The sequence below is a fragment of the Salvelinus fontinalis genome, chromosome 17, assembly GCF_029448725.1.
Source record: "Salvelinus fontinalis isolate EN_2023a chromosome 17, ASM2944872v1, whole genome shotgun sequence".
Lineage (NCBI taxonomy): Eukaryota > Metazoa > Chordata > Actinopteri > Salmoniformes > Salmonidae > Salvelinus > Salvelinus fontinalis.
The window spans coordinates 1,849,831-1,862,064 of NC_074681.1; the positions used below are offsets into that span (position 1 = coordinate 1,849,831).

The following is a 12,234-nucleotide window of genomic DNA, read 5'->3' on the forward strand; positions in this document are numbered from 1 at the left end:
CTTATAAAACAGTTATAACCCTTCGTAGGGCTCTTATAAAACAGTTATAACCCTTCGTAGGGCTCTTATAAAACAGTTATAACCCTTTGTAGGGCTCTTATAAAACAGTTATAACTCTTCGTAGGGCTCTTATAAAACAGTTATAACCCTTCGTAGGGCTCTTATAAAACAGTTATAACCCTTTGTAGGGCTCTTATAAAACAGTTATAACCCTTCGTAGGGCTCTTATAAAACAGTTATAACCCTTTGTAGGGCTCTTATAAAACAGTTATAACTCTTCGTAGGGCTCTTATAAAACAGTTATAACCCTTTGTAGGGCTCTTATAAAACAGTTATAACCCTTTGTAGGGCTCTTATAAAACAGTTATAACCCTTCGTAGGGCTCTTATAAAACAGTTATAACCCTTCGTAGGGCTCTTATAAAACAGTTATAACCCTTCGTAGGGCTCTTATAAAACAGTTATAACCCTTCGTAGGGCTCTTATAAAACAGTTATAACCCTTCGTAGGGCTCTTATAAAACCGTTATAACCCTTTGTAGGGCTCTTATAAAACAGTTATAACCCTTCGTAGGGCTCTTATAAAACAGTTATAACCCTTCGTAGGGCTCTTATAAAACAGTTATAACCCTTCGTAGGGCTCTTATAAAACAGTTATAACCCTTCGTAGGGCTCTTATAAAACAGTTATAACCCTTCGTAGGGCTCTTATAAAACAGTTATAACCCTTCGTAGGGCTCTTATAAAGGGCTGTCGCTGTGTGGAGCTGGACTGCTGGGACGGGTCAGACGGAGAGCCAGTCATCTACCACGGATACACCCTCACTTCCAAGATCCTGTTTAAAGACACCATCAAAGCCATCAAGGAGTACGCCTTTAAGGTAGGCTAAAGTTCCATGTCAACGTTGTAGAATTGTGTCTGTCCTGTCCTGTTTAATTTATATCATGTTTGATGACATAGATTTCTTTTGGCAAAGGATTAATTACAGATGGTCATCATTCTTATCAACAGAGGCCCAAAAGGCTCAGCCTGACCCTGTGTCAAAAACTTATGCTGCACTTTATTTTGTTTGCCCAGTACAATGGAATCAAAGGAATATTCCCAAAAGTCTAAACTCCATGCTAAATCAAGCGCCTACAGAAATGATTTCACTCATTTATTTGACTCAGGTCTGGAGTTAAACTGTATTTAACTGTCTCTGTCTGTCCCCAGACCTCGGACTACCCAGTGATCCTGTCGTTGGAGAATCACTGTAGTGTGGAGCAGCAGAGGGTCATGGCCCAGCACATGAGTTCCATCCTGGGCAGCGCTCTGCTCACCTCCCCCCTGGGGGACCGGATGCCCACAGACTTCCCCTCCCCAGAGGTGGCTGGCTATAGTCTCTAGTCTACTGTTTCACATAAGAGTCACTGTCTGCGGTGTATATGAGGAAGTGTATAAAATGTGGAATTCTTACAGTTCCCCTTTTTTCACAACACATTCTCGATTTACTTCTGTTTTAATGGTGTCTAGTGCTTCCTAGGACCAGCAGCATTTCCTGTCCAGGAATGTCTCTAGTCTTTAGTCAAGAAGAACTTCAAAATATACACTGAGTGTACAAAACATTATGAACACCTGCTCTTTCCATGACATAGACTGACCAGGTGAATCCAGGTGAAAGCTATGATCCCTTATTGATGTCAATCAATCCACTTCAATCGGTTTAGATGAATGGGAGGAGACAGGTTAAATAATTATTTAAAACCATTGAAGTGCCTTTGAACAGGGTATGGTAGTAGGCACACAGGTTTGTGTCGAGAACTGCAACTCGGTTGGGTTTTTCACACTCAACAGTTTCCCGTGTGTTTCCAGAATGGTCCACCGTCCAATGGACATCCAGTTAACTTGACACAACTGTGGGAAGCATTGGAGTCAATATGGGCCGGCATCCCTGTGGAACGCTTTTGACACCAACGAATTGAGGCTGTTCTGAGGGCAAAACTCAATATTAGATAGGTGTTTCCTAGTGTTTGGTATACTCAGTGTGTATATACACTTCTCAAAAAAATAAAGGGAACACTTAAACAACACAATGTAACTCCAAGTCAATCACACTTCTGTGAAATCAAACTGTCCACTTAGGAAGCAACACTGATTGACAATAAATTTCACATGCTGTTGTGCAAATGGAATAGACAACAGGTGGAAATTATAGGCAATTAGCAAGACACCCCCAATAAAGGAGTGGTTCTGCAGGTGGTGACCACAGACCACTTCTCAGTTCCTATGCTTCCTGGCTGATGTTTTGGTCACTTTTGAATGCTGGCGGTGCTCTCACTCTAGTGGTAGCATGAGACGGAGTCTACAACCCACACAAGTGGCTCAGGTAGTGCAGCTCATCCAGGATGGCACATCAATGCGAGCTGTGTCATGAAGGTGTGCTGTGTCTGTCAGCGTAGTGTCCAGAGCAAGGAGGCACTACCAGGAGACAGGCCAGTACATCAGGAGACGTGGAGGAGGCCGTAGGAGGGCAACAACCCAGCAGCAGGACCGCTACCTCCGCCTTTGAGCAGGAGGAGCACTGCCAGAGCCCTGCAAAATTACCTCCAGCAGGCCACAAATGTGCATGTGTCTGCTCAAACGGTCAGAAACAGACTCCATGAGGGTGGTATGAGGGCCCGACGTCCACGGGTGGGGGTTGTGCTTACAGCCCAACACCGTGCAGGACGTTTGGCATTTGCCAGAGAACACCAAGATTGGCAAATTCGCCACTGGCGCCCTGTGCTCTTCACAGATGAAAGCAGGTTCACACTGAGCACGTGACAGACGTGACAGAGTCTGGAGACGCCGTGGAGAACGTTCTGCTGCCTGCAACATCCTCCAGCATGACCGGTTTGGTGGTGGGTCAGTCATGGTGTCGGGTGGCATTTCTTTGGGGGGCCGCACAGCCCTCCATGTGCTCGCCAGAGGTAGCCTGACTGTCATTAGGTACCGAGATGAGATCCTCAGACCCCTTGTGAGACCATATGCTGGTGCGGTTGGCCCTGGGTTCCTCCTAATGCAAGACAATGCTAGACCTCATGTGGCTGGAGTGTGTCAGCAGTTCCTGCAAGAGGAAGGCATTGATGCTATGGATTGGCCCGCCCGTTCCCCAGACCTGAATCCAATTGAGCACATCTGGGACATCATGTCTCGCTCCATCCACCAATGCCACGTTGCACCACAGACTGTCCAGGAGTTGGCGGATGCTTTAGTCTAGGTCTGGGAGGAGATGCCTCAGGAGACCATCCGCCACCTCATCAGGAGTATGCCCAGGCGTTGTAGGGAGGTCATACAGGCACGTGGAGGCCACACACACTACTGAGCCTCATTTTGACTTGATTTAAGGACATTACATCAAAGTTGGATCAGCCTGTAGTGTGGTTTTCCACTTTAATTTTGAGTGTGACTCCAAATCCAGACCTCCATGGGTTGATAAATTTGATTTCCATTGATAATTTTTGTGTGATTTTGTTGTCAGCACATTCAACTATGTAAAGAAAAAAGTATTTAATAAGAATATTTCATTCATTCAGATCTAGGATGTGTTATTTTAGTGTTCCCTTTATTTTTTTGAGCAGTGTAGTTTTATTCCATCACATTATCAGAGCATTTGTGAACTAACACATTAAGATAATTTTTATATATGTGTCACATTCGTCAGGAGCTGAAGGGGAGGTTCTTGGTCAAAGGGAAGAGGTTAACTAAACTGGAGGCCTGCTTTGGCCCTGAGGAGACAGCCGTGGATGATGGTAGCTTAACTGAGGAGGAGGATGACAAAGAGGAGGAGGAAGAGGAGAAGAAGAAGGCCAAGGTAGGGGAATAGGAGCCAAACATACTATGACACTCCAATAGTATCATTGTGACGGCTCCCTCCCTGTCTTCTATACCATATAACTGTATTGCAACATACTATGTATGTTTTATTTGTTCTGTATGTTCTATTTATTCTGTATGTTCTATATATTCTGTTCTGTGTTCTATATGTTCTGTATGTTCTATATGTTCTATATGTTCTGTTCTGTATGTTCTATATGCTCTGTATGTTCTATATGCTCTGTATGTTCTATATGTTCTGTATGTTCTATATGTTCTATATGTTCTGTTCTGTATGTTCTATATGTTCTGTATGTTCTATATGCTCTGTATGTTCTATATGTTTTGTATGTTATATATGTTCTGTATGTTTTGTATGTTATATATGTTTTGTATTTTCTGTATGTTCTATATGTTCTATATGTTCTGTATGTTATATATGTTTTGTATGTTCTGTATGTTCTATATGTTTTGTATGTTCTATATGTTTTGTATGTTATATATGTTCTGTATGTTCTATATGTTTTGTATGTTATATATGTTTTGTGTGTTCTGTATGTTCTATATGTTCTGTATGTTCTATATCTCCTGTATGTTCTATATGTTCTATATGTACTATATGTTCTATATGTTCTATATGTTCTATATGTTCTATATGTTCTGTATGTTCTATATGTTTTGTATGTTATGTATGTTTTGTATGTCCTGTATGTTCTATATGTTCTATATGTTCTATATGTTCTATATGTTTTGTATGTTCTATATGTTTTGTATGTTCTGTATGTTCTTTATGTTTTGTATGTTATATATGTTCTATATGTTCTGTATGTTTTGTATGTTATATATGTTTTGTATGTTATATATGTTTTGTGTGTTCTGTATGTTCTATATGTTCTATATCTTCTGTATGTTCTATATCTCCTGTATGTTCTATATGTTCTATATGTTCTATATGTTCTGTATGTTCTATATGTTATATATGTTCTATATGTTCTGTATGTTCTATATGTTTTGTATGTTCTATATGTTCTGTATGTTCTATATGTTCTGTATGTTCTGTATGTTCTATATGTTCTATATGTTCTGTATGTTCTATATGTTCTGTATGTTCTATATGTTCTATATGTTCTGTATGTTATATATGTTTTGTATGTTCTGTATGTTCTATATGTTCTATATGTTCTATATGTTCTATATGTTCTGTATGTTTTGTATGTTCTATATGTTCTGTATGTTCTATATGTTCTATATGTTCTGTATGTTCTGTATGTTCTATATGTTCTATATGTTCTGTATGTTCTATATGTTCTATATGTTCTGTATGTTATATATGTTTTGTATGTTCTGTATGTTCTATATGTTCTGTATGTTCTATATGTTCTATATGTTCTGTATGTTCTATATGTTCTGTATGTTCTATATGTTCTATATGTTCTGTATGTTCTATATGTTCTATATGTTCTGTATGTTCTATATGTTCTATATGTTCTGTATGTTCTATATGTTCTGTATGTTCTATATGTTCTATATGTTCTGTATGTTATATATGTTTTGTATGTTCTGTATGTTATATATGTTCTATATGTTCTATATGTTCTGTATGTTCTATATGTTCTATATGTTCTGTATGTTCTATATGTTTTGTATGTTCTATATGTTCTGTATGTTCTATATGTTCTGTATGTTCTGTATGTTCTATATGTTCTGTATGTTCTATATGTTCTATATGTTCTGTATGTTATAAATGTTTTGTATGTTCTGTATGTTCTATATGTTTTGTATGTTATATATGTTTTGTATGTTCTATATGTTCTATATGTTCTGTATGTTCTATATGTTTTATGTTATATATGTTTTGTATGTTCTGTATGTTCTAAATGTTCTATATGTTCTATATGTTCTGTATGTTCTATATGTTCTGTATGTTCTATATGTTCTATATGTTCTGTATGTTCTATATGTTTTGTATGTTATATATGTTTTGTATGTTCTATAAGTTCTATATGTTCGAAATGTTCTGTATGTTCTATATGTTTTGTATATTCTGTATGTTCTATATGTTCTATATGTTATATATGTTCTGTGTGTTCTGTATGTTCTGTATGTTCTATATGTTCTATATGTTCTGTATGTTCTATATGTTCTGTATGTTCTAGTAGAGCTGGAGTGTGTTACCATTCTGCACAACCTACTGTACAGGAAAGCTGAAGTGAGCTGAAGTGTGAATGTGTTTGATCTGTAGGAAGGTAAAAAGCTGAAGCTGGCTAAGGAGCTGTCAGACATGGTGATCTACTGTAAGAGCGTCAATTTCAACGGATTCCAGGACGCTAAAGATAACCTGGGCTTCTACGAGATGTCCTCCTTCAAGGAAAGGAAAGCTGTGGCGCTGGCTGAGGAGTCTGGTGAGAATGTTAACTGTGAAGCTGAGGAGTCTGGTGAGAATGTTAACTGTGAAGCTGAGGAGTCTGGTAAGAATTTTAACTGTGCAGCTGAGGAGTCTGGTGAGAATGTTAACTGTGAAGCTGAGGAGTCTGGTGAGAATGTTAACTGTGAAGCTGAGGAGTCTGGTGAGAATGTTAACTGTGAAGCTGATGGTGTAGTGGAGGGTAAATTTTTTATTTTGCTCAAGCGTTCAGGTACCTATTACAACCTATCGCCACAGAAAATGTATATATAGGGAGTGTTACTTTATTCACCATGAACGGCGATCAGTTTACCCACCCTTTTTTTACCACTACGTCACTGCTGTGAAGGTTTTTACCTCTACGTCACTGCTGTGAAGGTTTTTACCTCTACGTCACTGCTGTGAAGGTTTTTACCTCTACGTCACTGCTGTGAAGGTTTTTACCTCTACGTCACTGCTGTGAAGGTTTTTACCTCTACGTCACTGCTGGGAAGGTTTTTACCTCTACGTCACTGCTGTGAAGGTTTTTACCTCTACGTCACTGCTGTGAAGGTTTTTACCTCTACGTCACTGCTGTGAAGGTTTTTACCTCTACGTCACTGCTGTGAAGGTTTTTACCTCTACGTCACTGCTGTGAAGGTTTTTACCTCTACGTCACTGCTGTGAAGGTTTTTACCTCTACGTCACTGCTGTGAAGGTTTTTACCTCTACGTCACTGCTGTGAAAGTTTTTACCTCTACGTTACTGCTGTGAAAGTTTTTACCTCTACGTTACTGCTGCGAAGGTTTTACCGTTACGTCACTGTCGTGAAGGCTTTACCGTTACGTCACTGTCGTGAAGGTTTTACCGTTACGTCACTGTCGTGAAGGTTTTACCGTTACGTCACTGTCGTGAAGGCTTTACCGTTACGTCACTGTCGTGAAGGCTTTACCGTTACGTCACTGTCGTGAAGGCTTTACCGTTACGTCACTGTCGTGAAGGCTTTACCGTTACGTCACTGTCGTGAAGGCTTTACCGTTACGTCACTGTCGTGAAGGTTTTACCGTTACGTCACTGTCGTGAATGTTTTACCGTTATGTCACTATCGTGAAGGTTTTACCGTTACGTCACTGCTGGGAAGGTTTTACCGTTACGTCACTGTCGTGAAGGTTTTACCGTTACGTCACTGTCGTGAAGGCTTTACCGTTACGTCACTGTCGTGAAGGTTTTACCGTTACGTCACTGTCTTGAAGGTTTTACCGTTACGTCACTGTCGTGAAGGCTTTACCGTTGCGTGACTGTCGTGAAGGCTTTACCGTTACGTCACTGTCGTGAATGTTTTACCGTTACGTCACTATCGTGAAGGTTTTACCGTTACGTCACTGCTGGGAAGGTTTTACCGTTACGTCACTGTCGTGAAGGTTTTACCGTTACGTCACTGTCGTGAAGGCTTTACCGTTACGTCACTGTCGTGAAGGTTTTACCGTTACGTCACTGTCTTGAAGGTTTTACCGTTACGTCACTGTCGTGAAGGCTTTACCGTTGCGTGACTGTCGTGAAGGCTTTACCGTTACGTCACTGTCGTGAATGTTTTACCGTTACGTCACTATCGTGAAGGTTTTACCGTTACGTCACTGCTGGGAAGGTTTTACCGTTACGTCACTGTCGTGAAGGTTTTACCGTTATGTCACTGTCGTGAAGGCTTTACCGTTACGTCACTGTCGTGAAGGTTTTACCGTTACGTCACTGTCTTGAAGGTTTTACCGTTACGTCACTGTCGTGAAGGCTTTACCGTTACATCACTGTCGTGAAGGCTTTACCGTTACGTCACTGTCGTGAAGTTTTTACCGTTACGTCACTGTCGTGAAGGCTTTACCGTTACGTCACTATCGTGAAGGCTTTACCGTTACGTCACTAGCGTGAAGGTTTTACCGTTACGTCACTGTCGTGAAGGTTTTACCGTTACGTCACTATCGTGACGGTTTTACCGTTACGTCACTATCGTGAAGGTTTTACCGTTACGTCACTATCGTGAAGGTTTTACCGTTACGTCACTATCGTGAAGGTTTTACCGTTACGTCCCTATCGTGAAGGTTTTACCGTTACGTCACTATCGTGAAGGTTTTACCGTTACGTCACTATCGTGAAGGTTTTACCGTTACGTCACTAGCGTGAAGGCTTTACCGTTACGTCACTGTCGTGAAGGCTTTACCGTTACGTCACTGTCGTGAAGGTTTTACCATTACGTCACTTCTGCGAAGGTTATATTAGACTAACACAAATGGAGAAAATCTCAGAGATACAATGCTATTATTGTAGACTGTATGGTATCTGCATCAATTGTGTCTCTTTTTGTGGGTTTTATTTCAACTTCATTGAACTGAATTGTACACAAAACGTATTGTTAATAGTATCTCATCACACTCCAGTAAGGATATGAGAATGACGTTGTTCTGTTTAGTTTCTGGATAGTTTCTGTTTAGTTTCTGTATAGTTTCTGTATAGTTTCTGTATAGTTTCTGTTTAGTTTCTGTATAGTTTCTGTATAGTTTCTGTATAGTTTCTGTTTAGTTTCTGTATAGTTTCTGTATAGTTTCTGTATAGTTTCTGTTTAGTTTCTGTATAGTTTCTGGATAGTTTCTGTATAGTTTCTGTTTAGTTTCTGTATAGTTTCTGTATAGTTTCTGGATAGTTTCTGTTTAGTTTCTGTATAGTTTCTGTATAGTTTCTGTATAGTTTCTGTATAGTTTCTGTATAGTTTCTGTATAGTTTCTGTATTGTTTCTGTATAGTTTCTGTATTGTTTCTGTATAGTTTCTGTATAGTTTCTGTTTAGTTTCTGTATAGTTTCTGTATAGTTTCTGTATAGTTTCTGTATAGTTTCTGTATAGTTTCCGTATAGTTTCCGTTTAGTTTCCGTATAGTTTCCGTATAGTTTCCGTATAGTTTCCGTATAGTTTCTGTTAAGTTTCTGTATAGTTTCTGTATAGTTTCCGTATAGTTTCCGTATAGTTTCCGTATAGTTTCCGTATAGCTTCTGTATAGTTTCTGTATAGTTTCTGTATAGCTAAGTGACATCTCCCGCTTTTTGTTTTCTCTTTCTCTCTCTTTCTGTTCTCGCTCTCTTTTTGTCCTCTCTCTCTTTTTGTCCTCTCTCTCTTTTTGTTCTCTCTCTCTCTTTCTGTTCTCGCTCTCGTTTGTTTGTTCTCTCTCTCTCTCTCTCGCTCTCTCCAGCCAACAGCTACATCCATCACAATGTGGACAAGCTGAGTCGTATCTATCCAGCAGGCAGCAGAACAGACTCCTCCAACTATAACCCTGTACCCTTGTGGAACGCAGGCTGTCAGATCGGTAAGACTGTCTAAAGAAGAAGGGACAAGGGCTCGAGGGAATGTTTTCATATGGTAAATGGGCTGTGGTACAATTCTCTCCTGAAGTTAGGCAGCAGGTAGCCTAGCGGTTAAGACTGTTGTGTCTTTAGTATCATTAAAGGTGAAGACTGTTATTTTATCTAATCAATTCTCTGTAATTATTACATGATTAAACTAATGATGTAAATATAATTAACTAGGAAGTCGGGGCACCACGGAAAATGTTCAGATTACAAAGTTATAATTTCCTGAATATAACTCTTCAGATATTTTAATATCTGATCAATTAGTCAATTAATTTATTATTATTACCTTCGTCAGTTTCATCTGAACGTCGTAAATTGTTGGTTATCTGCACGAACCCAGCCTTTACTATAAATCATCCATACACCAACTGGCTCAATTATTTATTTACTAACTAATTAAACAATTACAGAATATACAATACATAATAACATTATACCGTAAATACCGTCCCTAGTGGACTAAACAAAAACTGTTTGGTTATAACACGTGTAGCAGACCAGGGGGTTTGGTCAAGTTGTTTACACAGATCAGACACGGACAGAGTAGGATTAGCTCGGTTTCAAGGGTGTTTATTGAATAATAAATCAAAAGAAAAGAATAGGTCTCCGCCAAGAGACCCTCTCCGGGATACCGTCTTCTGGGCTCCGGGTCTTACTGTATCCTGTCGGGCACACAAACTCAAACTCCCTCGTTTTAGCTCGGGGCACCGTCTCCAACTACACGGAAGTCACCTTACTTCCCCCAGTCTCTCTCCTGTGTGCTGCCCTTCTGGCAGCTTAATGGGGCTTGTATAGCTGGTGAGCAATCAGCCCTTGATTACTCACCAACTCCCGAATCAGCCCCAATTAGTTCTGGGCAGAGAGCCCGTCGAGACCTGGCACGTCCAGCAGATGGAGCCATCGCCTCGGGATGTATACTCTGTCTGTCACCAGGACTCGACGAGTCTCTCCCTGGTGGCTGACCTGCTGTACGCCACACACGATAGATTCAGAGAAGAGAAGGGGTTTTGGAAGGAAGACTAAGGGACTTGGGTCTCTATGAGATTCGTCCACGTCGGTCAGTGTTCTCGTACTAGATTTGCTACCTTTCCAGCTGCAGTCTGTTAGGCTGTCATCTAGGACTCACTTCTTCTTGAGTGATCAATAGTTCAGAATTCATACAATTTCACATGTAGAGCAAGCGCCCACGTTTCCTGGCCTGTATGGTTGACATTAGAATTAGACCTTTTAAACGTGAGGACAAATCCTCACGGTATTTGGAACTTGAGTGACTTTTCGTTATGTAGAGTGGATATTCAACTATTCGCCACCACAGCTCACGCTGGGGTTTGCTTAGTCCACCGTGAATTGGGTCACGGGGCCTCTTATAGAAATGTAGAAAAGGGGTTGGTTCATAATTTCCAACCAATGCCTATACACCTGGGCGTGGATACTGACTTAGTTAAACTATACAGGGAAGATGATTTTCTCATTTTAAAAGTTAACATCACATTACATCATTTTGCAAATAGTTTCATCTTTTCTCATTTACTTTAAACAAGAATAAGATGCGAGCCTCATAACTGAGGGACTTGTATAAATTTGGGAGAGACAATCCTCCTTCCATCTTGGATTTGCAGAGGTGTTTTTTACCTATCCTGTGTGTTTATTCACCATCTTTTCTCATTTACTTTAAACAAGAATAAGATGCAAGCCTCATAACTGAGGGACCTGTATAAACAGAGTTAGGGTAATGTGGCTGTATTATCTTTCATGAGGTCACAAACATGAAACAAAACGGACCGGGTCGTAGCTAGCTTCTCCACCGAACGTTCACACATTATCCAAAATAGGAATATTGTTCAATTCTCAAATTCTGGGATGTAGTAGAATTTGGCGGGAGAATCCCTTTGTCTTACTGTAAAACTCTGTCTCTCTATACCGCAAGGTCATGGAGAGAGTGTCACGATCGTCGTATGGTGAAAGAGAGGACCAAGGCGCAGCGTGATAGCAATACATCTTCTCTTTTTTAATGAAGATGAAACAAACACTTTTACAAACTAACAAAAAACAATAAACGTGAAGCTATACAAACAAACTGTGCTGACACTAAACACTACACCTAGACAATATCCCACAACCTACCTAATGACTATGGCTGCCTTAAATATGGCTCCCAATCATAGACAACGATAGACAGCTGTCTCTAATTGAGAACCAATCTAGGCAACCATAGACTTTCCTAAACACCTACACTGAACACAATCCCATGAACTCTACAAAACCCCCCTAGACAATACAACCACCCAAGACGAGACAAACACACACAAACATCCCCCATGTCACACCCTGACCTAACTAAAATAATACAGAAAACAAAGATAACTAAGGCCAGGGCGTGACAGAGAGGAGTCTCTGTGGTATTTACGACGTGGTTGTAATGTCGTGGTTGTTCACATCTCTGCTAGCCGATTCACTGAAAGGGCTAGCGTCATGACAAGAGCATTGGGCCGACTCCGTGAAAAATCTGTCAATGTGCACTTGAGCAAGGCACTCTGGATAACATCATCTGCCAAATGACTGATATTTAAATGTACACTCCCCCTCATGGATTTTAAAGGAGTGGTGTGAGGAAACCATGCTTG

General features: G+C 40.3%; 1 protein-coding gene across 2 annotated transcripts in view; it reads left to right on the plus strand.

Moving 5' to 3' along the window:
• The window catches only part of LOC129813550 (1-phosphatidylinositol 4,5-bisphosphate phosphodiesterase delta-1-like), a 50,350-nt gene that overhangs the window by 30,164 nt on the left and 7,952 nt on the right, over positions 1–12,234 (plus strand). For both annotated transcript variants that reach the window (XM_055865850.1, XM_055865849.1), the window contains exons 8-12: positions 733–877; positions 1,210–1,362; positions 3,680–3,829; positions 6,074–6,233; positions 9,448–9,564. In XM_055865850.1, coding sequence (XP_055721825.1) covers positions 733–877; positions 1,210–1,362; positions 3,680–3,829; positions 6,074–6,233; positions 9,448–9,564 — 725 coding nt within the window. The remainder of the gene's footprint in view (positions 1–732; positions 878–1,209; positions 1,363–3,679; positions 3,830–6,073; positions 6,234–9,447; positions 9,565–12,234) is intronic.